General features: G+C 34.6%; 2 protein-coding genes across 3 annotated transcripts; one reads left to right on the top strand and one right to left on the bottom strand.

Moving 5' to 3' along the window:
- Positions 1–234: 234 nt before the first annotated feature.
- Positions 235–7,785, bottom strand: LOC127177182 (prolyl 4-hydroxylase subunit alpha-1-like). 2 transcript variants are annotated; one of them, XM_051129306.1, is made up of 15 exons: positions 7,674–7,785; positions 4,918–4,949; positions 4,574–4,670; positions 3,199–3,347; positions 2,939–3,058; positions 2,621–2,842; positions 2,393–2,535; positions 2,112–2,288; positions 1,955–2,007; positions 1,676–1,775; positions 1,283–1,333; positions 1,152–1,190; positions 978–1,046; positions 794–890; positions 235–701 (listed from the first exon to the last, which is right to left on the bottom strand). In XM_051129306.1, the coding sequence occupies exons 3-15, from the start codon at positions 4,579–4,581 to the stop codon at positions 631–633; spliced, it is 1,299 nt and encodes a 432-aa protein (XP_050985263.1). In that variant the 5' UTR covers positions 4,582–4,670; positions 4,918–4,949; positions 7,674–7,785; the 3' UTR covers positions 235–630. The 2 variants fall into 2 exon arrangements, with proteins under 2 accessions (XP_050985263.1, XP_050985254.1); XM_051129297.1 differs by lacking the exon at positions 7,674–7,785 and having other exon boundaries at positions 4,918–5,028.
- On the top strand, positions 7,763–25,594 carry lig1 (ligase I, DNA, ATP-dependent). The gene is made up of 27 exons (XM_051129133.1): positions 7,763–7,928; positions 8,163–8,225; positions 8,442–8,613; positions 8,701–8,881; positions 9,022–9,153; positions 9,243–9,545; positions 9,647–9,752; positions 9,879–9,974; positions 11,540–11,596; positions 11,680–11,738; positions 11,987–12,100; positions 12,181–12,347; positions 12,758–12,834; positions 13,071–13,162; positions 13,374–13,473; positions 15,874–15,959; positions 16,035–16,150; positions 16,271–16,366; positions 18,694–18,804; positions 19,026–19,097; positions 19,214–19,358; positions 19,512–19,594; positions 22,741–22,893; positions 24,209–24,262; positions 24,350–24,493; positions 24,642–24,734; positions 25,324–25,594. Exons 1-27 carry the CDS (start codon positions 7,912–7,914, stop codon positions 25,396–25,398), a joined length of 2,964 nt encoding a protein of 987 aa, XP_050985090.1. The 5' UTR covers positions 7,763–7,911; the 3' UTR covers positions 25,399–25,594.
- Positions 25,595–27,146: the final 1,552 nt, after the last annotated feature.

Genomic DNA, 27,146 nt, shown 5'->3' with positions numbered 1-27,146 from the left:
GCAAATCCACAAATGGAGTACATACTGTCTAGATTTTAAACCATTACTGTAAAATACAGGTTAGATTAATCACTAAGACATGAAACTGCATATAAAGACAGGCATTCAGTGCAATTCAGTGTTATAGTAGCCATGAAAACCAGCCTAAAGGTCATAATAATATTAAGCCACAGGATTAGGAAGAAAGTAACAGACAAATTACTTTATAAAGATTTGTTTATTTGTTCACAGAACTTTACAATCTCTAAAATCTTGCAAAATAATGATTAATGGTTTATTGTGTGTATACTGTGGGAATTACGTCTCATGATGTTGAGGTATATTGACGGACTTGTACTCTGCATGTGAGGTTCACACAAACACACAGACAGAAATTTCAGTTTCAGACTTCATATATAAACACAACCCAAAATCAAACATCACAAAACTTGTAAAACATGTAAATCATCATTCAAACATAGCCTGAAGAGGAAGCATGTAAAATTTAGCTTTAAATATAACTGCAGAGAAAACGGTAGCGTCTCATTTACAGGAATACAATTATTATTAACATTACTTAGTAGTAAATCACAGTTAAAATTAATACAGTATATCTGTATTACAGATCTTATTTACAAAACTCAGTTTTTATCACTCCCAGTATGACAAAGAACAGGGTCTCCTGAACTCCTGTCCAAACTCATGGATCCATTTATTAGCCACTGAAAAGACACAATTGGATTTATTTATACATTATAGAATATACACAAAGAAACAGTAATCCAAGCTGGTTGCAGTATCTTTCAAAACCTACCCCATTTGTTACCCCTTAACACGGGGCATCCAGCATGCTGTGTTTGCAAATCCACATTTCCATTCTTGTGGAGGTTGTACCAAAACACGGCGGAACCCTTAAACAGCAGAAAGCAGATGCATGAATTTTATTTACATTATTATAATATATCATACTATAGATCATCAGCAATTTGAGGGTTTACCTTTTCTGGCTTTAATGCAACTCCAACTGTAGGAAACACAGTGGCGCCCCCTTTCTCCACATCACTCATCTACAACAAGAGCACAACATTTAAGGATTGTACAACAATAAATGGCAAATGAACTTGGAAAATAACTTCTAATGTTTACAATGGAATTTAGAGGGCCAAACCTACATAAATTAAGAATGTAGCAATCCTTCCATTCTCACCATCCTGTGAGATCAAACATTAAGTTATCTTGCAAATATACCCAAATATGTTGCCCAAATTGATGCAGTGGCTTCATTTTAGTATAGTGATCTTACCCATTCATCATAATGTGGTTCATATCTGCCACCAATCCCATAATTCTGAACCTGGAAAATGATTGCACCTTAATTGAAATAACTTCAGGTAAAACAACACATATATTTTCACAAGAAAAATACGTGTTAATCTGTTGAAGATACCTAGGTGATATCCACTTAAGCTTGATAAATGAGGACGAAACAACAATATAAAAATACAAATCAGTCCTCAAAGCTCTTATGCTCTTTGGCAAAAGTTAAAAAAACAGACTAAACCAATGTTGTCTGAAAGACCTTCTATTCTATTCTATTCTATTCTATTCTATTCTATTCTATTCTATTCTATTCTATTCTATATTTCTAAGGACAGAGTTGTCCTTAGAAACAGGTGATTTCTTTCTGTGAACGTACAAATAGGTCTTCAGGTGAGTCCTGGGAGAGTCCTGTGATGTCTGCAATCCTCTGATTGACACGAGAAACCACAATATTCCAAGATTCATCTAGAAAAACACTGAAAACAAGGAAATATTTTTTTTAAGTAACACTTTACAAGAAGATTTAATTTGTTGTTATCATATTGTGAAGTCGATATTATATATATATAGACTATAATAGTGCTATAATATAACAGAAATGTAATGTAAATGTCAATTTTGAGTGAACATAATGGGTGAAAAATAAGATGATCACCCTTGAGAAGTACGGTTCTTTGACACTCCCCTTGTAGTCTCAGCCCTAGAAAGCTACAGCAGGCCACAAAAGGTGAATAGAACACCAAATATAAGTATATATTATATAATGACAAATATTTTATTGATTTTTGTGTGTGTGTGTGTTAGATATTCACTAGAGGTCTGGAGATATTCCTCAGGATCTCTATCTCTCTGTCTGAAATAATGTCATGATATCTGATGATTCGAGGCTCATCCCACTCCACTTCCTCTTTCACTGGTGCATACATCAATCTGGGGTTTCCTCCCCCTGTGCTGTACCTACAGGACAGCGCCCTCTGCCTCTGGGAGGTCTGGTTTTATAAAATATAATAAACATCCAAACAATACACAAAGCTTCACATTGACTGTTTGTAATTACATGTCAGTAGATTTAAATTTGAGACTCTGCACTTGCCCTCTCATCAATCTCTCCTCTGCACAGTGTTTCATATTTACTTGACTCTGTGCTCAGTGTGAATATATCAGGGAATGAAGTTCTCTGTGAGCGAAGGTATTTATACAGGTTCAGGAGAACTTTGACATCATCGTTATCTGGGTCTGAGACAAAGATGACTTTAATAGTCTGATCACAAAGCATTAACCTCACATTTAAAAATATTAGTATTAAACTCCATGAGCTCACCTAGATTTAGGTGCAGTTGGCAGAAGTAGATTGCCACAGGTAGGCTGCCAAAATGATAGGCTGAGGAACACAGGTAATGGAGCAACTCTTGCTTAGTAATGGTTGAGTATTCTGTTACTCTTTCTAGACTGTACAAAAACCAGAGAAAAGCAAGCTGGAATTTTTCCTCGCTGTAAGCGACCAACCCCACATAGTAGGCTTCATCTGCAGTTAGAGCGGTGTCTGTGAAATGTGAAATTAAACCATCATTCGGACTGGAACTTTAAAGGAAAAAAGAGAAACTCTTGCAGTGACACTACATTAGTGCAGATATTTCACCTTTTGTGATGTTGTGTGGGTAGAGTTTGTAGATCTCTTGCAGTCTGATCAGTCCTGAAGCGGCACCTCTCCAGTCCTCTCCCTGTGGGATTTGTGCATATGTCAGCACTGTCTGAAACGCTACAAGATTTTCAAACATGAGAACAAATTCATTAATAGATGCATTGCTCGCACCAGTTCTTCCCCACATAATTATTTCTATTAATAGACTATAATGCATGTTTAGACATTTCACTTTACAAAATGAAATAAGATCTCACTTTTATAAAGACTCTTTTGAGCGTAGTCTACAATGCTCAACCATTCAGTTCTCACTCGTCTTAAGAGTTTGTAAGATGCCACAGGGTCTTTGATTTTCTCTGAGTCATAAGGGTTTAAGTATGACACAAGTTGAAGCTGCAGAAGAAGGCTGGATTGGAGATAAAATTTTGTGTTAAATAAATGTACAACTGAAGTCAAATGTTTAGACACACCTTGAAGAATCTGCAAGATATTAATTATTTTACCAAAATAAGAGGGATCATACAAAATGTGTTATTTTTTATTTAGTACTGATCTGAATAAGATATTTCACATAAAAGACGTTTACAAATAGTCCACAAGAGAAAATAACAGTTTAATTTTTAAAAATGACCCCGTTCAAAAGTTTACATACATGTGATTCTTAATACTGTGTTGTTACCTGAATGATCCACAGCTGTTTTTTTTGTTTGTTTGTTTGTTTGCTTGGTGATAGTTGTTCATGAGTCCCTTGTTTGCCCTTAACCATTAAACTGCCCTTTAGGTCCCATAAATCCTTTGTTTTTTCCAAGCATTTTTGCATATTTGAACCCTTTCTAACGATGACTGTAGGATGGGGGTGAAAACTTTTGATGACATCTAATGACTTTTTTTTTTTTTTAATTTTGCCTAAATATCATATTTTTTATTTTCATTTAGTACTGCCCTACAGAAGATACTTACATGTTTCTAAAAAGACTAAATAAGTTCAGTTTACCCTGATTCTCATATTCAGAAAGTTTTCAACCCCCCCTGGTCTTAATGCATCATGTTTCATTCTGGAGCATCAGTGAGTGTTTGAACCTTCTGTAATAGTTGCAGTTGTCCTCAGTGTGAAAAGATGGATCTCAAAATCATACAGTCATTGTTGGAAAGGGTTCAAATACACAAAAATACTGAAACGCCAAATAATTTGTGGGAGCTGAAAGATTTTTCTGCAAGAACAGCGGGCAGTTTAACTGTTCAGGACAAACAAGGGACTCATGAACAACTATCACTAAAAAACTAAAACCAAAACAAAACAACACCAAAAAAAAAAAAATAAATAAATAAAAAAATAAATAAAATTAAATAAATAAAACAGCTGAGGATCTTTCAGGTAACAATTTTATGTGAAATATCTTATTCAGTTCATTACTAAATAAAAAATAACTTGAATTTTGTATGATTATTTTATTTTGGTAAAATAATTAACCTTTTGCAGATTCCACAGGTGTATGTAAACTCTTTAACTTAGATAATTTAATCTTGATCAGTATAAGATTGTTAAATCCACCATTAGTTTCCCATACCAGGTTATTGTTATAAACTGAAAAGCTTTTAATTACTTTAATGGTTTAGATGGGGAATTCTCACCTCTTCATTTCCTGTAAATTTTTTTGTTCAGCATCAATGTACAAACTGACAAGGTCCAGAAGGTCTTTCTCCTCTTCAATAAGTTGTGAAATTTTATCTAGAAAACAATTACATCTACACGTTTAACATTCGATTATTATTTTTTGTTCAACATAACTGGAGGTGTAATGAAAAATGTTTATTTATTAGGAAAGAAACCAACAAGAAACTTAATAATTGTTTAGACATTAATGGAATCAGTAACTAAAGTGAATTTTTTTTTGTAAATCTGACAAAACAGTAAAATAATGTTAAAAAAATTAATAAACAAATAAAATAATGAATATTTAATTCAAATATAATACCTGTTGAAGTGAAGATTTCATCTCCAGTTGTACTGACAATCCAAGAACACACAAAAACAAGAAATGTCAGTTCCTTTACTGCCATTATTAGACCTTCAATACCTTAAAACAAAAACTTGTGTATGTATCTAGGAGAACTAGCGGAGCTTAAATACGGACTGTTTACATCATCATTACATCATCTGCCCGCATATTCTAATTTCCCAGTATATGCCATCAAAGATTTATGAAACGAAAGTGAAAATTAACATAAGTGAGCTCACGTCTTTTATTTCTTGTACATATTAACTAGATGTACTGAATAACTGGACAAACATCACTGTGTCTGTTCGATCAGGAGACCTGTTTTACAATCATTTAACACTGCACACACAATGGGCATATAAAATTTTTATTTACTATATGTTTGCTATAACTTTTTTGACTAGTCATTTGTTTACAGTCCTATGTGTGTTTGTTGTGCAATTGTTTTTTAGACTTATTTGAAATGAGCTACTTTCTGGAAAGTCTGTATGAACTAGTCAGTCCAGTTAGTTTAAAACAGGAATACCATAGCCAGATCCCCGCATATTATCATAGGCTGTCAGTCTGATATATCAACAGAGTATTTAAGCACAAATTTTTTTCACCTTGTGGTCTTATTTGTCTAGAAGTGGTATGTGCAACAGTTCAGACACTGGCCAAATATCTAGTGCCAGAATAACAAAATAAAAATAATTCAGTTGTCTAATTCATTTGTTATTCAAAATATTGTCACAAGAATGCTGTGTTAGCAACCATATCTGCATCACATGCGTGACTAATGAGTGTGACTAATACAGAAACCAAAAGTTAAGGTACATCATTGCGTCAGCATATTGGTGTTGGAGCATATGTGTGTGCCATATCTCATGCATAAAGGCTCTAAAGTATGTTGACAGCATTGTTTTCTTCATGCGGGGTTCACATAAACATTCAGCTTAAGACAGAACAGGAAGGGAGACAGAACATATCTCATACTGCAATACCTGTACATCACTCCACTGGAGCGCAACACAAACATTTATGTAAGATCATACTGATTGCTGCACTTCCTGATCTGGATTGGTGAAAAAATGAAAGAATATAAATATATTATGTTGAAATTGTGATGTGACTTTCAAAAATATCAATCTGTGCGTCTGTTTAGATAAGTCTGAAGTTCAGTTAAACACCTTTTCAGATACTTTTAACTCAGATAAACTCCTTTTCTTATCAGAAATCTTGTCAAATAAATTCTAGTTTCCAGGCCATACACTACCAGTCAAAAGTTTTTAAAGAAGTCTCTTCTGCTCACCAAGCCAAGCAAAGTACAAAGTACAGCAAAAACAGTACAATTCTGAAATATTTTTACTATTTAAAATAACTGCTTTTTTATTTGAATATATTTTAAAATGTAATTTATTGCTGTGATTCCAAAGCTCTGATTTGCTGCTCAAAATCATTATTATTATTATTATGTTGAAAACAGCAGTAGATTTTTTTCAGGTTTCTTTGATGAATAGACAGTTTTGAAGAACAGCATTTATCTGAAATAGAAATCTTTTGTAAAATTATAAATGTCTTTATCATCACTTCTTTTTTTTATCAATTTAAAGCATCCTTGCTAAATAAAAGTATTAATTGCTATAATTTCTTTCCATAAAAAAAAAAAATTATACTGACTCCAAGCTTTTGAATGGTGTGGTGTATAATGTTACAAAAGCTTTTTATTTCAGATAAATACTGATCTTTGGAACTTTCTATTCATCAAAGAATCCTAAAAAAATTACTCAACTCTTTTAAATATTGATAGTAATATTAATAATAATAATAATAATAAAATTGTTTCTTGAACAGCAAGTCAGCATATTAGAATGATTTCTAAAGAATCATGTGACTCTGAAGACAGGAGTAATGATGCTGAAAATTTACCTTTCATCACAGGAATAAATTACTTTTAATACAGTAATTAATTTTATTATACACATGAATGGTGATTAAAATAGTTTTTAACGAAAATGTTTTAAGTTGTTTTTAAAAATATTGTATAGAAAAAAAGAGAATTTCTCTCTCCCTCCCTCCTTCCCTCCCTCCCTCTCTCTCTCTTACACACACACACACACACGTGTTTGTTTTTGTGAATTGTGGGGACTTTCCATAGACTTCTATAGATTTTATATTGACCAAACGATATTGTCTATCCCCTAACCCAACCCTAACCCTAAACCTACCCCTTACAGGAAACATGTTTGTATCGTTACACTTTCAGATAAACATCATTTACTATTTCACACACACACACTCACCCACAAACACAGAAGTTGGGTTTTTTATGGTTTATGGGGACATTACATATACGTAATGGTTTTTATACTGTACAAACTGTATTTTCTATCCCGTAAATCTAAATCTACCCTTCACACAAAACTTGATGCATTTTTATATTTTCAAAAAAGATCATTCTGTATGATATTATAAGCTTGTTTCCTCATGGGGAAAAAATGTCCACATAAGGCCAAAATTGACTGGTAGGCCTATTACTATACTTGTATAGAAATGTACTAGGACCACACACACACACACACACACACATTTCTGATTAAGAGGTTACTTATCATGAGGGAACAAACAAAGGAAAAGGCTGGGAAACACTGAGCCAGAAGGAAAGTCAATTCATACAGATTATATTAGAGGCAGTATAAACGTGAATAAACCGAATTTGAGTAAACATTTGAGTAAAAATCATTTTTCCTTACGATACACGGTTGCATCCAATCCCTCCAATCCAATAGGCGGCACTAAAATGCAGTTCTACCAAATAAACCCCGCTGTTTCTGTTGTTTGCGGGAACGACGTCACTTTGGCGCCGAATCGTACAGAGTTGAGCGCGCGGAAGAAAACATCGATGCTTCAGAAATTTTTAATAACACGCCAAAATATATATTAAACATATATTCCGGATATACTCAGCGTTAGCACTGCAAGACCTCAACGATGCAGCGAAGCATAGCGTGAGTGTTTTGTTTTCTTTTGCGTTTTATCCGTGTTGTTAACCACAGAAAATTACATTAACCGTAGCGTCTGATTCTGATACAAAGCCTACACCAACTAACTTATACTGTGAAATTAAGGGGTTTTCTTTAAATTGTATTTCTTTCAAATGCATGGCAGAAATTATAATACAGTATCAACTTGAGTAAGCTCATTTGTCTTTATAACGTGATCTCGTTGGTTCCCGCCCACAGGTCTTTCTTTCAGCCAATGAAAAGTAAGGAGAAGAGTGATGGACAGGTCAAAGCAAAGACAGAGTAAGTGATATTTAGGAATTTTTTCCAAATTAAACATTATGCTGAATTAAGTTTATCTTTTATAATTTAGCATAACGTAGAAACCTTAAAATGCAGCCATTATGTTGATTCTATGCCTTTCCTTTGGTAACAATGTAGTTGGAGGAGTTTGAAAATGAATAGGCAATGTTAAAAGGTTGTATGATAATAATGTTTTTGTCTTTTTTGTCTGCTTAGACCTGTAAAAAGTCCCCTCAAAATTCAGAATGGCGTGCAGGACTGTGATTCGCCAGTAAAGAAGGTGCATAAACGCAGTCGAGCAATCATAGACAGTGATGATGAAGATCAGCCAATGGTAAAAGAGCAGGTGCCAAAACAGAGTGAAGTTCAAACAGTAAAACCAGAGAAGGTACAAATTATTGAGTAATCGTGAGCATCATCCATGACAGCATGTCAGAACTACTGTTAACAAATCTGTTTCTATGTAAACAAACAGAATTCTGATGTTGCAAAGGCTGCTTCCACTCCGGTATCTCCAAAAACTCCCATAACCCCAACGACTCCGGTCACGTCGAGTGCCTCTGTTGCGGTGGTAACCCCAGCTTCCTCAGGCACTCCGGGAACTCCAGCAACTCCGACATCAACATCGCCGTCAGGCATTCCCAAACGCAAGACTGGTCTGTATCAGTCTCTTCTCGCACACCTCCTTGTGCTACTGATCATTTATTCTTTCTTTAATTATTAATACTCTAAAAAGCATGTATTAAATATAACACAGTAGGCTTTATGATGTTAAAATCCCTGTTCTATTTCCTAGCCCGTAAGCAGTTCCCCAAGAGGAAACTGGACAGCAGAAGTGATGGAGAAGGGACGAAAGAGGAGGAGAAGGAGGTCGATGAAGGACAGGAGAGTAAGAGAGCACGAGTTGAGACCTCACCTGGAAAAACAGGTTCGATGAGTTGATTTCTGTGCACATGTCTCGCCTCTCCATTATCGTAGTGTAATTCATTGTTTCTTCTCTTTCTCTCTTCAACTCAGACAACGAGATGATGGAGGTGGAAGAGAAGAGCGTGGATGAGAAGACTGCAGTCGAGGAACAGAAGGAGGAGGATGAAGCAAAAACAACCGCAGTTGAGGACAATGCAAACAGTGAGATGAAAGAAAAGGATAAAAATGAGGTTAAACAAGAGAAAAAGGTAAATGGAGAAAGTGGGAAGAAAGAGAAAAAAGAAGACAAGAAAGAGAAGAAAGATAGCAGTCCTAAACAAGTGGTTAAGAAAGAAAAAAACACAGAAGAGGAAGGTGGTTCGGCCAAAAAGAAACCCATCAGCAGCTTTTTTGGTGAGATTTTTGTCTTGTTTGTTTTCTTCAGTCTTTTTAATAACATTTTTTTTTTTAGTTATATTTTCTACACTATTTATATAACTTACAATCTCTTGTAGCTCCCAGAAAGGCAGCTGTAAAACTGGAGAAAGAGGAGCGAAATGAGGGAGAAAAAAAGAAGGATGGAGAGGTCTCTGATGCTGCTGAACAGAAAGAGAAGAAAAGGTAGATGCCAAATTGTTTAAAAATGAATCTGATTTGGAATATTTAACTTAAAAAATATAATTGTTTGTTTTGAAAAGAACCATTTTTTCTGTGATTCCATTTGAATGAGCTTTATTGTTTCGACAGTGAAAAAACAGTGGATTCTGCAGTCCAGAGCCAGTTTGATCCCTCCAGAGCGCATTACCATCCCATTGACCACGCCTGCTGGACGAAGGGCCAAAAGTAAAGCCTGTATTTTATTAGCTATTTAATAGTGCTGCAGGAATGAGTCTGTATAAACAGAGCTACACTACCATTTTTACAGTAGCACTATTTTAAATCAAATTTTTCAGGTGGTAGACTTTAAATAAACATTAAAAGATTTGTTGGAAGCTTAGTGTATATGACAAAGTAGTATGAGCTAGGGCTGGGCGATATGGCATAAAATTAAAACATCTGTTTATTTTTATTTATTTATTTTTTGTTTTCGATTCTCTATTCAACTTGTAGCTGAAATGTAACTACAACATGATTAAAGTTGTCAATATGATGTAAATGTTAAACAAATCACTTGTTAAATATCTTTGCAGAAAAGATGCATGATCTACAACTACATCTTGTACAAATTGTCTTATATGTTCAGAAATAATACAAGGAAAATGCTTTAAAAAAACTCAAAAGTCAAGGTAAATTCAACATGACTGAAGGTATAGCACCAGTAGACTATTATTAACTATAAATGTTCTGTAAAAACAATGAACAGCAGCTTTCAGCCAGGTTTTGTATTCGATTGCGCTGCGTTTCCATTGTTTTTTATAGGGCTGTGTGATTAACGCAAAAATTATAATTGTAAAATATTCCCAGTAAATATTCCCAGTTTACATTTAATGATGTTTTGAATAGCTTTATATCATTGTGTGAAGCACTGCATGCCACCTTTTTATATATAGTTTCTTCTTTATATATATATATATATATATATATAAAACGTAAAAAAGTAAAACTATGAAAAAAAGAAACCTTAAGATAACCTGTAGGAAAAACACACCCACCTCCACATCTTAAGCAAGCAGAATAATGTAAGTGGATTTATTATTATTATTTTTTTTTTTTGTAATTGTGCCTTTGAACATTACATAATTGTGGCATCTGTAATTTGACTGCTGTACTTGCACATGCAGTTGGATAGTTCTTTTCTCTTTACTGTTATCACTGGTGTATTGTCAAAGTGTCTAATTCTAACGTTTGGTAAAATTTCTATTCAAAATCACAATTCCTTGTTTTCCAAAAAATAAAATCGTGCCAAAACATTCAATTTGAATTAATTGATTAAATCTGAAAAATCGCCCAGCCCTAGTATGAGGATGCTGCCATTGGTTTTGTAGCTTTTTATTTGTTCTGTTTGTGTTTAGACTTCAAATTCTAAGTTTTAAATCTAATTTTAGATTATATCTATGAACAAAATGTGTAAGAATTAACTTTCCCTAGTTATTTTCTGCAATAATGCAAAAGCCAGTGGAAAAATCCTATTAGGTCTTCTGTGTCAGGGGAACCAGGGCAATGCTAACTTATGAATTGAGTTGCAAAAATATGTCATCCCTGCAGCACTCAGTATCACTGTTATATGATTAAGAACATTTAATGGAAACAATTAATACACTGAAATTAAAGTTCCCCCCCCCCCCAAGGCATTAACAGAAAGCTTAATACAATTGCAAAATACATTTTTCTTTCTAAAGCAATACAATTTGATTGACACTTTTTCTGTGGAAGTTCATTGTTTAATTTTTTTCTTATCTCTTTCTCAGAGTGCCATATTTGGCTGTTGCACGCACCTTTGAGAAGATTGAAGAGGATTCAGGCAGGTATGGGGTACAATTCTGCTGTATATACGGAAAACGGGTATTTGTAGCTTTTAAATTTCAATCTTTTTTTTTTTTTTTTTTAGGTTGAAAAACATTGAAACACTTTCCAACTTTCTGCGATCAGTAATTCTGCTCTCTCCAGGTGAGCGCATGTTTAATTCATCAAGTTTAAATAGGTTATTAATTATTTATGCAAGAAAAGGCTTGTTTTTCTTTCATTTTGTCCAAGTAGTGAAGAGGTGAACAGATTAATGCCTCGGTTAGGAGAACAGATTGTAGAGAAGACTTTCACTTTATCTTGTGCAAAGCAGAAAAATGTAGCATACAGTATATTCAGAATGTCTAAGCTTCACTGTTTTCATCTGTTCAATACTCTTTTTGTTTGTTTAGATGATTTGCTATGCTGTGTGTACCTGTGTCTTAATCAGCTCGGCCCTGCATATCAGGGTCTGGAGCTGGGCGTTGGGGAGACCGTCCTGATGAAAGCCGTCGCTCAAGCAACCGGTAAATATATTTGTGTTTTCCCTACTGTCATTCACCATTCTCCTTGCCTGACCCCCTGTACTGTTGACTTCTATTACCAGGGCGACAACTGGACAAAATCAAGGCGGAGGCTCAGGAGAAAGGTGACCTGGGATTGGTTGCTGAAAGTTCCCGCAGCAACCAGAGAATGATGTTTGCACCAGCCAATCTGACAGCAGGGGGCGTTTTCAACAAACTGAAAGAGATTGCTAACATGAGTGGAAACTCTGTGAGTACAAAAGCAGTACATTTGTGAACATGTTATTACGATTTAACACAACTGTTTTTCTATTTAAATACATTTTAAAATATAATTTATTTCTATGATGCCACAGCTGAAGTTTAAGCATCATTACTAAAGTCTTCAGTGCCACATGATCCTTCAGGAATCATTCTAATATGCTGATTTGCTGCTCAAGAAACATTTCTTCTTATTATCAGTTTTAAAACAATTGTTTTTCGGGAGTCTTTTGATAGACAGTTCAAAAGAACAGTGTTTATTTCAATTAAAAACTTCTGTAAGATCATAAATGTCTTTACTGTCACTTCTGTTCGGTTTAATTGCAAAGAGTGTTTATTTTGTCCATGTATTGTATATGTTGTCAATGAAAATCAGCTTGCTCTTTCTCTTTGTGGCAGGCAATGAATAAGAAGATTGACATTATTAAAGGCTTGTTTGTGGCGTGTCGGTTTTCTGAGGCTCGATATATTGTGCGGTGAGTCATTTCACCTTTCACTTACGACTTTTGACATTTTTCATCTGACCAACCATGCAGTTAATTCTGAAAAAAACTGAGTAATGAATGTAACTTATGGATGGCAGTTGCTTTTTACTAAATCTAAATGATGTGCTGCTGGCCCTGATTATAGAACTGTATGGTGGCAGATTTATATGAATATTAATGAGGAAATGAAATATGTTATTTTGATTGGTTGCTTGTGTGATTGACAGGTCACTGGCTGGGAAGCTGCGTATCGGATTGGCTGAGCAGAGCGTTCTCATGGCTCTCAGTCAGGCTGTGTGTCTGTCGCCCCCGGGCCAAGGTTTGAAATGATCCTAATGAAACTGGCATTAACACACATTATAATCAGAGCATTGATAGAACCTCCAGGCATTCGGCATTTGCAATTAGATTACTCTATGCCATGATGAATAAAAAATGAATAACGTTTAAACATGTAAATATTAATTAGGTGTCTGTTTAGTTCACCAGTGCTGAAATGTTACTAATATGTTTTTCTTGTGTTGCTTTAGAATTCCCACCGGCTGTGCTGGATGCAGGGAAAGGAATGAGTACAGAAAACAGGAGAGCATGGCTGGAGGAGAAAGCGCTGATCCTGAAACAGACATACTGGTGAGTGTATGTGTATATCAGCAAGACACTTAGTAATAATGGTTTATGTATTTTACAAAAAATTCAGTTAAATTATAAAAACTTTAAAACGTTTTGCTGACACAAACGTAAAATTGAATACAGTTTAAAATGTATTAAAATATAATAATACAATGATTTTTCACTATTTTACTTTATTACTGTACTTTTCATCAACTAAATGCACATACTGAAGTAGGGCCTTGTGATTTCCATGATATGGAACACACGGACGGAATCACGGAATCTGGTCATAAAAATGGAATTTACTGTATAACGCAGAATGTCACAGAATTTGTCAAATTTTGGATGAATAAATCAAAAGTAGTCAGTACACTTAAATCAAAACATGATATGAAGTACTGTCTGTAAATATTAAGCAGCAAAAATGCTATTTAAATATGAATCCTGGCTCTTCTGTGTGAATGAATGGCACAGATGTGGTTTCGTTTAGTACACACATTCTGAAGCGCGCCTGTGTTCGTGGTGATTTCAGCCTCTGCCGCCTCAATGTATAAGTGCATGAACACATAAACATAATCTCTAGCACTGCTCTGAGAGTCATTTCATGATCATTTAACCACTTCTTGTGAGATAATCTGTCGCCATATTACATACAAAAAGAACTCAAAGGTCTTCACCAGCAACCTGTCAAAATAAAAGTTTGGTTTAACTTGAAGAAAATGTGACAGAAATATATTACTGAATGTAATGAGAGGCCTACTACAACAACTACTACTACTAGTAATACTACTACTACTAGTAATACAATTATTGTTAAAACATTATTTTCAAATAATATTTACCAGAAAAATTATTTACCGGAATTTATTTACCAGAAAAATGTAAGCATTTGAATAAGTAAATAAATAAAATAATAATAATTTTGTTTTTAATTAAATTAATTTAGAGAATTATTTAGAGATGCTTTTGATTATTAAAGAAAATAGGATCCAAAAAACTAATGGATAACAACAAAATTTAGTAAAAATAAAACTGAAGAGAGAAAAGAAAACAGATTTCATAGGGCCTTAATTTAATTATTGTTAAACTGTTAGTAAATTGTTGTTAAATTGTGTAAGTTTCATGATTTCAATTAATTAGACATGCTGTTTGATCAATACAATTGAATTAAACCATTAAAATGGAGTTAAAAAAAAAAACTTTTGTAATAATTTCTTAATTAGGCACATCTACATAAATCAGTTTAATATATTTTAGAAACCTCACATTTAAGTGAATTTTAAACTGATTTAGTGATTTGCATCAATACTCAGAATTTATCATTCACATAAGTACCTGTGGCTTTTCATTCATTAAGTTTAAAAATATATTTTAGGTCCTCTAAAAGGCTGAATAATATCAAGAGATTTGACTCATTACCATGGCTGTGGTCATATTTCTATTTTTATTTTGCTAATTGTGTTTTGTAAAGACCATGTCGGTTGACTGGTTTCACACTCCTTGTCTTGGGTATTTTAATGGGGTCTCTGGTTTAGAGCTCATTAGCAAAGATTTTAGAAGTCTGTTTCATTACCACAGAAATGTTTATATAGCCGTATAAACTGTTCCTATGTACAAATTTAATTTTTCCTTGACGATTTAGTGAAAAGCGATTCATATTGAGATTTGTGTATATGAATATACAAATGTGTCCCTGGACCACAAAACCAGCCTTAAATAGCATGGGTATATTTGTAGCAATAGCCAAAAATACATTGTATGGGTCAAAATATAGATTTTTTTTTTTTTTTTTTTTTTTGCCAAAAGAGTAGTGGCATATCATGTTCCATGTAGATATTTAGTAAATTTCCTACCGTAAATATATGAACTTATTTTTTGATTAGTAATATGCTTTGGACAACTTTAAAGGTGATTTTCTCAATGTTTTGATTTTTTTTTTTTTTTTTTGCAGCCTCAGATTCCAGATTTTCAAATAGTTATATCTTAGCCAAATATTGTCCTATCTTAACAAATCAGAAATGAAAAGCTTATTTATCAGCTTCTAGATGATGTATAAATCTCAATTCTTATGTCTGGTTTTGTGGTCCAGGGCCACATATATATGAAATGGCTGAAAATTCTTTAATATTCTACCCTGTTGGCTGACGTAAGGTAAATCTACACAGACTGAATACAACCTGATTGTCAAACACAAACTGGTGCTGTGAGGAATAATTATCCATATACTACAAACAATATTTCAATTACGACTACAGGTGTCCGCTGCATAACAAGTGCCTGTTTAATGAGTATTAGCATAATGTGTACCCTACAGGAAGTCTGATTTGAACAAATTGGACAGGTGTTGCAGTTACTACATATCACCTCAATGCATACAAATAATGTTTTCATTGCTTTGACTCAAATTGTTCCTCTCAGTGAGATGCCAAATTATGATGCAATCATTCCTGTATTGCTGAAGGAGGGCATAGATGAACTGCCCAAGCATTGCAAGCTCACCCCAGGTACTGACCAATCAACTTGCTCAGTTCTCCCATAATTTATTTTGGAATGAGACTAAACAGAGTTGTGTTTTACAGGCGTGCCCCTGCGGCCCATGTTGGCTCACCCAACTAAAGGGGTCGGTGAGGTAATGAAACGTTTTGATGAGGCATCTTTCACCTGCGAGTATAAATATGATGGAGAGAGAGCCCAGGTGTGTGATGTTTTAATTTTATTCCACAAGGTGGAGCTCCAGCCATAAAAGTGACTTTCTGTTTCCATAGCAATATCATTGATTAAAATGTTAATTGCTTTTTTGCTTTCCATTTAACAGATCCATATTCTTGAGAATGGAGAGGTGCGCATTTTCAGCCGAAACCAAGAGGACAACACAAGCAAATACCCTGATATTATCTCACGGATCCCACAGGTAGCACACATGCACCCATTGCAAAAGAAAGTCTCTGCATTTAAAGCCAGGTGCACACTTTCCACAATTTCTTTCCACAGTTTTGCTGTCTAATTTCAGGGATTATAAAAGATTCCATCATACGGCAAAAATTGGCAGTCTTGGATCGCCTAAGCCTCAGTGTGACATGCTCACTGATGCCCAATTAATTGCTTTTGCTAAGAAATCTGAGCCTGAGAGGTTTTGGCAGAATGGTTATGTTGGTCATGTTTTATATTAAACATTTTAGGGTTGAAGCTTAAAAGGATAGTTCACCCTAAAATGAAAATTCTGTTATTAATTGCTCACCCTCACGTCGTTCTAAACCTATAAGATTTTCGTTCATCTTCAGAACACAAATTAAGATATTTTTGATGAAATCCGCTTTCTGACCCTGCGTAGACAGCAACGCAACTAACATGTTCAAGTCCCAGAAAGGTAGTAAGGACAACCGTAATTTTATACAGCTTTGAGAATACCTTTGCACACAAAAAAAACAAAAACGAGAAGGGGAAAGGTACAGGTGATGAGGGAGCTTCAGTAGAACAACAGTGAACTGTGGTCAGATGAGACGTTGTCAGGCCATATGTCAGTAAAAATGAATTTACCTGGGGGTGAGTAAATTATCTATATATTTTAGTTCGGGAAGTGAACTACTCCTTTAAGGATTTTAAGTCATTCTGAATGGAACAAACATGCGCCTTGTTGCTAGGAGATGACAAATAAAAACAATGTGTTCTAAAATCACATGATTTTCAGTGAAATCTGTCAGCTCCTGCTGCTTAATGTCTGCAGATTGTCTGTGACTTCTGGCTACTAACGTCAGCTTGTCCAGGCTGTAAATCTGTGCAAAAATCCTTTAGTAAGGAAAAACCACTGCCAGGCAAGACATATGATGTTGAATATGCAGCAATTTTGGGATTCTGTTCAAATGAGATTTCACCGTGGGTGGAGGTTCCCAACATGACACGACTAAAATAGAAAAACAAGCGACTGACGAAATGTTTGCAGGAACTCAGACTAACATGGTTGAGCTCGCACCTGGTTTGGATACGCTTTTAGAGTCTTTCTAACAGACTCTCTCTTTTTTTTATTTTTCTGCGAGTCTCTCTGTATCTGTCTCTTTCTCTCTCTTTTTCAAAGGCCATATTTGTCCTCTGTCATCCTGCTCTGTTCTCCTCACAAGAAAGCAATAATGGATTCTAGCCCTAAAGCAAAGAAAGCATTTGATGAATGACACAAGCTCACACGCAGATAAATCAATGAAAACGCTGTTGTTTTGCTTATCAGTGTCCATATCCAATCTCAGAAGCGTAATATCTCTTCTGCCTTTCCTTTGCTCAGTTAACTGATACTCAATGCAAAATCTCATTATTGTACAAGTATCAAATTATTGTACAAGAAGCAAAACTGTCAGAGTTGTAAACAAGATGTAATATGTGGAATTAATAAGTTCACTCAGCAGCAGAATACAGTTGTCAGTCATATTTTAGAGTGCCAAATATGGTAACATACTTTGTAATGGAAAAAGTGACAAATGCATATACACACTAACTAACACTTCATTGGATTAATTGGACTTAATTATTAAACAATTGAATTTAATTGGTTTATAAAAGGTATATTCTGGGTTTATTTTTATATTCAAGTTAAGCTCAATTGACTATATTTGTAGCATAAAATTTCTTTCTGCACAGAAAGTATTCTCGTAGCTTCATAAAATTATGGTTGAACCACTTATGTCACATGGACTATTTTAATGATGTCCTTACTACCTTTCTGGGCCTTGAACGTGTCAGTTGCGTTGCTGTTTATATAGGGTCAGAAAGCTCTTGTATTTCATCAAAAATATCTTAATTAGTGTTCCAAAGATAGGTCTTACAGGCTTGGAATGACATGAGAGTGAGCAATTAATGACAATTTTAATTTTTGGGTGAACTATCCCTTTAAATTCAGTTGTTAGGACCACACACTGTCTGTGTGAACGCATTCAATTATGTGAGAGGATTACAAACGTTTACAAAACCGCCCCACACTTTCTGCTGCAGCTCTCACAAACTCAATATGCACTTGTAACATCTACTGAATTGTAAATGTCACACAGCCTCAGGGTTCGGTGGGTTATGTGTTGGTGAAGTGGTAGTGTTTAAAGCTCAGATGACCTTATAAACAAGTAATTTTAAGATGTTATGGCTGTGAGGGGCATATCTGCGGGGTGAGGCACAGCTCGGCGTCGATGATCCAGTTTATTCAGGTGTTGATGGTAGGTTTAATAAATGTCCCTACCTCTCTCTTTCTCTCTCACGCAGGTGAAGAAAGAAAACGTACGGTCCTGTGTTCTGGATTCAGAGGCGGTGGCCTGGGACAGAGAAAAGAAACAGATCCAGCCGTTTCAGGTCCTCACCACGAGGAAAAGGAAGGTGAGAGGGACAAGTAGAGAGAAAATTGAAGAGTAAAACAGCTGAATGTGAAGGAAAGACACATAATTGAATGGAATTGAAGATATTGCAGTAGCTTTTGAGAAGCTGGCATGTCCTCCATTGTGAAATGCTGCATCTTAAACCATTTTAAATATAAAAATCAAATCTTGATGTTTATTAAAAGTCCTTTACACAAGTTTATGTGTGGATGTGGATTTTAGGATGTGGATGCATCTGAGATCAAGGTTCAGGTGTGTGTGTACGCCTTTGATCTGCTGTACCTCAACGGAGAGGTAAGACCATGATAACAGCTCATAGCCAGTCACATTTGAATAATTTTGCATTTCTCAGAAATCTCTCTTTTTACATGCCACGTTATTTTAGTGAATTATGTGTCTGTCTCTTGCAGTCTCTGGTGCGAGAGCCTCTAAGCAAACGTAGGGCTCTGTTGCGGGAGAGTTTTGAAGAGAAAGAAGGGGAGTTTGTTTTTGCTAGATCTCTGGATTCTGACAACACAGATGTTATCGCTGAGTTCCTGGAGCAGTCTGTACGAGGTTTGTGAATGACAGATCTTTATATGCTAAACAATTATGTCAGTATTGCTTTGACATTTAAAAATGTGAGTCCAAAACCCGATGGTATTAGTAATGTAGTTGGCTAATTAATGTCTATTTAAGGAGTTTTTCAAGGATTTAAATGTTTTGCAGATTCCTGTGAGGGCCTAATGGTGAAGACCTTGGAAAAACATGCAACTTATGAGATTGCCAAACGATCCCACAACTGGCTCAAGGTATTACACATTACAGTGTTTATAAAGAAGTTCACTTCTAGAATGAAAATTATTCTGATGATTCACTCACCCCCATGTCATCCAAGATATCTGTCTGTCTTCAGTTAAAAAGAAATGAAGCATTTGAGGAAAACATTCTAGGATTTTTCTGCATATAATGGACTTCAATGGTGGCCAACAGGTTGATGGTCCAAACTTTAGTTTCAGTGCAGCTTCAAAGGGCTCTACAAGATCCCAGCAGAGGAATAAGGGTCTCATCTAGCAAAACGATCAACCACTTCCGTTTTTTTTTTTTAAACCACAGATGCTCATTTTGCCCTAGCTCGACACCAGAGGTTGAGCTAGACTTTAACAGTGTTCGCCATTTTGACGGACAGGGTCATAAAAATTCTGTCATAATCTATTATTACCCGTCATTTTAATTTTAATTTTTTAAATTAAAATAACACATTTATTTTGCACGATTATTTGAAGGCGATTGTCATGCGCATTTTTTCAGTGAAGCTGGTTGTGTAATTAGTAGTAATTCACCTGCAGGTGTGTTCAGATGGAGCAGCATTTAGTACACCGAGCTGCAGTCCACTGACAAGCTATGCTATATCGTCTTCATTATCGCAAACAAATTAATCGAGCGATTATGAAATCGAAAGAAATCGTTTGCAACAATAAACGCTGTTTGCGTAGCTTCTCTGTGAACTACGGCTGAATACACATGAAGATACCACAATCAATAACATGTTTTTACCCCAAACTCACTTCATAATGTCATTCGAGTGTTTGAAATGAATCCTTCTGTGAGATGTTGTGGCTTTTCACACAGAATAGAGTATTCATAGTATTCTAAGCAGTGATAAAGGCATTGCATTATATACTGTATTATAAGGAAAATTACAATAAGAACTGTTAAACCATACATTGTCATAGTAGTGTATATTAGTCACATTGAATCAATGAAAGCAGTTACATCTATTTATTCAGCTGCAGTGATCATGTCTTCTTCGGGCGTATTTGGAGTTTCTGTGCGAGAGCGCCCTCTGGCCTTCAGATGGAGATTTACTGCTTATCACAAAACTGTTTTACTGAAAGATAGGCATGACAATTGCAGCTTTTGATTAATCATGATTTCATTTTGATTTATCGTGCAGCCCTAACGTGCACATAAAGTCAAATAGTTTTGAAGTTGGAGGAGAAAATGAGTTTTTTGCCCTACCCTACCTTTTTTAAGTACACAGATGAAGAACTAACCGTGTGTAACTTTTCCAACGTGATGATTATGCCATGCATGAAGACGCACATTGCAGAGTTGGTGCAAGATGAGCATTTGTGGTTAAAACATAAACAAATTTTTTTTTTTAAGAAAATGACTGATCGTTTTGCTAGATGAGACCCTTATTCCTTGGTTGGTATCATGTAGAGCTCTTTGAAGCGGCATTGAAACTGCAATTTGGACCTTCAACCCATTGGCCACCACTGAAGTCCATAATATGGAGAAAAATCCTGGAATGTTTTCCTCAAAAACCTTAATTTCTTTCCAACTGAAGACGTTTACATTCTGAAAGTGAACAACTTATTCAAGTCCATAGTGAAAATACACTTTCTTTTCAAATGTTTAATTTGTCATATTAATGTTTTAAACATCAGAATGCTATGTAGTTAATGGCAGAACTGTTATGAAGTCAGACAGCAGGAACACAAGGTGCTTTAGGTGCTTTAATCTCAGACAGACACATGCATCCTTTGTTTAAAAAATAAAACCCAGACAAGTATTCAAAGTCAGAAAAAGGTGTAAGTCATTAAAGTGTAATTTCCACCCCATTAAGCTTTTCTCTTGCTCTGTATCCTGACATTAAGGCTCAGTGCTATGATGGAATATATACTCTGACAGTAGAAATGAGACAGCCGGTGGAGATTCTGCTATACCTTATATAATGTGATATATCTATGGTGTGTTTTAAAGACAAACTACTTTGCAAACTGTTGCTGATGGTTGTTTTCAGATTCTGGATTGTTTTGTAGATTGCAACGGGAGTTTTAGATTTAGTCTGGTTGAACTAGCTTTTTTATGGCTGCCAAGCAACTTGACATGTCAACACAGAATTCAAATAATTGCTTGTTACTACTACAAATGGCTCTTCCAATTAAATTAAGAATATATTACTGTTATTTGTGTCTTATTTTCTGTCTCAGTTGTCTAATGTGAAGCATCTGTCTTGCATCGATGCCAAACTTGTTCATTAGTTCTGAATAATTGTTTGGTTTGCATCCATCAAATTCCAAATTAAAGACAAAAGAATGAAATGAGATCAAGCACACTTAATTTGCAAAGTGTTTCATTCATTGGATTACCAAAAAAGTATACGACATGGTTGTGAAATAAATCTTGAATTTTCTGGCAGAAAATTGTGCATCACAATATTAAATGACAAATTACTCATAACTGTTTTTTTTGTTTTTTTTCTGTGTTTTCTTCTTATGTTTTATTTCTAAAGGCAAAGCAGGAAAAAAGCAGCATTTTCAGCAGCCATTACTCCTGTTTTTTTATGATTATTTGCTGAATAAAATGTCCGTAGAACAGAAGAGCAGCATTTATTCTGAATAATGAACCTCCCTCTCATACACCCCCAGATGTCTCATGAATTCATTTCAGCATGATTTTATTTTTGTTGCTTAAAACTCCTAATTCTTGAGCTTTAGGTTTGACACAGCCCTTATGTTTCAAACTTGTCTGAATGTTTTTTTTTTTTTTTTTTTTTTTTTTTTTTTTACACTTTCTTCAGTGTAACACTACGTGTTTAGCAGAATGACAGCCTCAGTCACCATTCAGTTCCATTGTTTGAAAACAGTAAAAGTGAATGGTGACTGAGACTGCCATTGTGCCAAAACATTTCTTTGTGATTCTTCTCAACAAAAGAATGAAAGTCATACATGTTTGAAATGACAAAGGGGTAGAGTGATGACAATTTTGAGTCGTTTTGCCTCTTGGGTACATTTATATGTATTTTTAGTTTTTGTACCTCAGAACCTGACAGAGATAAAGTTAAAATGTTTTCTTGCGGTGTGGTTTAGCAATTTAGTCTTATTTATACTACTGTCAGGACTGTCATTTGCCTGTCTACTGTATTGTTTCTAATGGTCTGTTTCTGCAGCTGAAGAAGGACTATCTGGAGGGTGTTGGAGACACAGTGGATCTGTGCGTGATTGGTGCTTATCTGGGAAAGGGGAAGAGAGCAGGCAGCTATGGAGGATTTTTACTGGCCTGCTACGATGAGGAGAACGAGGAGTTCCAGTCTGTCTGCAAGGTGTGTGTGTGTGTGTGCGCGTTGACAAGTGAAAACTAGGACCGTGGATTGATTAAAGATTTTAATTGAAGCAATTCTACAATATGCAGATTTAATTAATTTAATTACTCGCATATATAAACATTTGTGGCAGATATTAAATGATTATGTACTGTTAAGTTTATATAAATAGATATTATTATTATTATTATTCAATGTTGTGAAATGATTCCTTTGGATACTGAATTTTCAGCATCCTCACTTCAGTTTTCAGTGTCACATGATCCTTCAGAAATCATTCTAATATGCTGATTTGGTGCTTAAGAAACATCTACTACCAATGTTGACAAACAGCTGTGCTGCCTAATATTTTTGTGGAAACCATCATTTTCCTCCCAGGATATTAGATTAATAAAAATTCAAAGCAGCAGCATTTATTTGAAATATTTTTGTAAGATTCTAAATGTTTACTGTCACTTTTGATCAGTTTCATGTGTCCTTGCTATATAAGAGCATTAATGTATTTCAAAAATGGACTGCATGTATTTGAACAGGAGAATATACACTACCATTCAAAAGTTTTTAAACGGTAAGATTTTTAATGCTTTAAGAGACTGCATTTATTTGTTTCAAAGTATAGCAAAAACAGGAAAATTTTGAAATATTTTTACTATTTAAAATAACTGTTTTCTATTTGAATATATTTTAAAATGTAATTTATTCTTGGGATTTCAAAGCTGAATTTTTAGCATCATTAGTTCACTCACATGATCCTTTAGAAATGATTCTAATATTCTGATTTGCTGCTAAAAAAAAAAAAAAAACATTTTTCTGAACTTTCTATTCATCAAAGAAAATCTGAAAAAAAAAAAAGAAATTCTACTCAGCTTTTTTTGCTATAACAAAATATATATATATATATATATATATATATATATATATATATATATATATATATATATATAATTTTTTTTTTTTTTCGAGCATTATTGAGCACATATGAGTATTAAATGTACTGTTTTGAAAATGTTTCTTGAGCAGCAAATCAGGAAATTAGAATGATTTCTGAAGAATCATATGACAATAAGACTGTGGTAATGATGCTGAAAATTCAGCTTTGATCACAGGAATAAATTACATTTTAAAACGTATTCAAATAGAAAGCAGTTATTTTAAATAATAAAAATATTTTAAATGTTATTGTTTTTTACTTTGAGTTCAATAAATGCAGGCTTGGTGAGCAGGCTGTTGATGTATGTATTAATATAACTGTTGTGTTCTTGAATTTTATTGTTCATTAGATTCTGCAGTATATTTATTTGATGTTTTTTGTCAGATTGGAACAGGCTTCAAAGATGAAGATCTGGAGCAACATTACAATTTCTTAAAGGTAAAGCAAGCTTTACACTTTCTTGGGTTCCATGTTGTTTATGTTCCTTTATTCATGTTTAACATCTTTGTGTGCAATCCATCTCAGGAGCACATCTTACCTAAACCACGCCCATATTACCGAGTGGACCAATCAGCAGAGCCAGATGTCTGGCTGGAGGCGGTGCAAGTGTGGGAGGTGAAATGCGCTGACCTTTCACTGTCTCCGATCTACAAGGCAGCGATGGGATTGGTCAGTACACCACGCACATGTGAATCATGAAGCTGAATTGGTGTTTTTGATGACTGATGTTTTTGTTGTATAGATCATAGTGCCAGGGTCTTAGTTCACTGTGCTTAAGTTTGGCTCTTTATGGTGCCATTCTCTCTTTGGCCATCAGGTGGACCCAGAGAAAGGCATTTCACTTCGTTTCCCACGGTACCTTAGGATTAGAGATGACAAGAAACCAGAGGATGCCACCACAGGTTCACAGGTAACATACAAAATGCAGAATAACGAGGAGCAAGACATAAGTGGACACACTGTGTATTTATTTAATACATTGTGCTATTGTGAATACAGTGGGTCTGAAAAGTTTGAATAAGAAATGAAAAATGAATAAGAAGTACTAAAATATGTTTTAAAGTAGAAAAGCACAAGCGTAGGAGTAATTACCCCACATGGGACGTTCCTTTCAAAAGCAAATGTCATAAGTGCATAATGTATGGATGTGACATCATATATATGTGTTGTATTTCCATGGCATAGAGACAGGAAGAGTGAGATTTTAAAGTAGTTTTTCCTTCTGAAAGTCAAACGTGATGACATTGGCGCAGTTCGGAGCTTCGTGACATTGTGATTTAGTGGAGCAAGTGGAGTGGATCCGTTAAAGGAAATCCATCTTTTTACGCTCCACACTGTCTTTCTTTCTTTTCCTTCTCATTTTCACAGTTCATTTATTTCGGTTTTCTTTTATTCCTGTCTCCCGATGGTTGGAAACGCACAGGCACACAAACACACCCTTTCAAAATGAACTGTTCTGATCTCCTGCATCAGTCGCTCTCTCTCTTTCTCTCTTTCAGATTGCAGATCTCTACAAGAAACAGCAGCAGATTCAAAATCAGGGTGAAAAGCAAGATCTGGAGGACTATTATTGATCGCTGCGGTCTGATTGGCTCCTGATGTCAGCTTGTCTTATTCCTATTGGGCAGTGGAGCGTTTTTCAATGTTTTGTTGCATATTAATGTGCTGAATTTTAATGCTGTGATATTGTGCGACTTAATGAAAAATGGAAATGAACATGTAAATAGTCTTTCAATGATACGGAGCTAAAATAAACTTGCTTTTCACTAACTGAGTGCCTTGGGTGTTTGTCACCATGGTTTTTGAGAATGTTTTGTGTCTTCGTGGTTGAATTTCACACATTTTGCACATGCCGTTTTAAGTGTGTATGTATGCATAGACTATCATGTGAGTGCATATTCATGTTGAAGTGTGTGTCTTTAGCATGGTGGGTTTCCAATGAATTGGGCAACATTTCTATTGTCAGTGACCAAAGATGGAAAATTAAATTATCCAGCTCTTTCTTTCCATCTCGCGCTTTTGTGCTCTCCATTGCTTCCTTCAAAGAATTCCCCTTCTCTTCTCCACTATTTGCTCACCCTCTCTGAAATGAGCCTGGCAGGTTTTGACACTGTGCTTCTGTCGGAGTTAAGACTGTAAAGAGAATTTTAAAGTGTTGCTGTGACAGTCTAGTAATAGTGTGTGTTCATGGGAGAGGCTTCGCCCATCTGTGGAAGTCTTTGTGAAAGGAATTACAATGAATTAATACAAGTTTAATTAATGTGAAATTAATACAGTATTAATAATTCAACCGTTAGCGCTCATTAAAATAGCCCATGAGCTGAATGTACTTGCTTGGTTTGGATTGCAGATAAGAGCATTGATTTTAAGAGCCTTGAAGCATTCGGCTAAATGACTGTGCTGTTCATTAGTAAGGGGTTGTGTTATATCCACATGTTTTTTTATTAACTGGAATCTGAGACCTGACCCAGTCTAGTTGTCCAAATATATTCGCAGGCTGTGCTCTGAATGACATGCTACTTTTACTATGCAATATGTTTACAGAGAGTAACTGTGTTTTAGTACTACTTACTATTATATTTTTTATTAATTAGGGCTGTCAAACAATTAATTGCATACAAATAAAATAAAAAAAAAATAAAAGTTTGAGTTTGCCTAATATATGTGTACTGTGTAATTATTGTGTATATATAAATACAAACCCAGTCATGTATGTATGAATAAATATATAAGAAGTATTTACAAGTATATGTATTATAATATTATATTATTTATATTATATATAAAAAAAATTGTACATAATATATATACACACACACACACATATATATATATATATATATACACACACACACTAATTACACAGTACACACATATATTAGGCAAACTCAAACTTTTATTTTTTATGCGATGAATCACGGTTAATCGTTTGACAGCCCTATTATTAATATTAATGACTTAGCTTTTATTTTCATTTTAGTCTGTTTAGTAATTTTTTGGTGCTTTTATTAAAAACAAATTGTTTAGCTTAATTTTTTTTTTTTTTTTTTTTTTTTTTTTTTTTTAGTTTTCACTGACACTTGAGATCTGAAATGAATAAATAACTGAATAAAAAAATGAAAAAAATGGTAATTGCGACTTTTTATCTCAATTCTAACTTTTCTCACAATTGCGAGTTTTTCTCTCGCAATTCAGACTTTTTATATCTTACCAGTCTGAGAAAAAAAGAGATGCATTCACAATTGTGAGATAAGTCAGAACTATTTCTTGCAATTGCGACTTTTTATAACACGCAATTGTGAGCTTATGTGTAACATTTCTG

This window comes from Labeo rohita, chromosome 2 (genome assembly GCF_022985175.1).
Source record: "Labeo rohita strain BAU-BD-2019 chromosome 2, IGBB_LRoh.1.0, whole genome shotgun sequence".
NCBI classification, from domain to species: domain Eukaryota; kingdom Metazoa; phylum Chordata; class Actinopteri; order Cypriniformes; family Cyprinidae; genus Labeo; species Labeo rohita.
The sequence above is the reverse complement of the archived record's forward strand: the minus strand, read 5'-3'. Positions and strand labels throughout refer to the sequence as shown.

Coding starts and splice junctions, on each gene's coding strand:
- lig1 (XM_051129133.1), top strand. Junction 8,614..8,700: donor AAACAGTAAAACCAGAGAAG/GTACAAATTATT, acceptor GTAAACAAACAG/AATTCTGATGTTGCAAAGGC. Junction 12,348..12,757: donor CTAACATGAGTGGAAACTCT/GTGAGTACAAAA, acceptor TCTTTGTGGCAG/GCAATGAATAAGAAGATTGA.
- LOC127177182 (XM_051129297.1), bottom strand. CDS start 5,002: ATGGCAGTAAAGGAACTGACATTTCTTGTTTTTGTGTGTTCTTGGATT. Junction 2,536..2,620: donor CCAACTGCACCTAAATCTAG/GTGAGCTCATGG, acceptor TCTTTGTCTCAG/ACCCAGATAACGATGATGTC. Junction 2,289..2,392: donor GAGGAGAGATTGATGAGAGG/GCAAGTGCAGAG, acceptor TTATAAAACCAG/ACCTCCCAGAGGCAGAGGGC.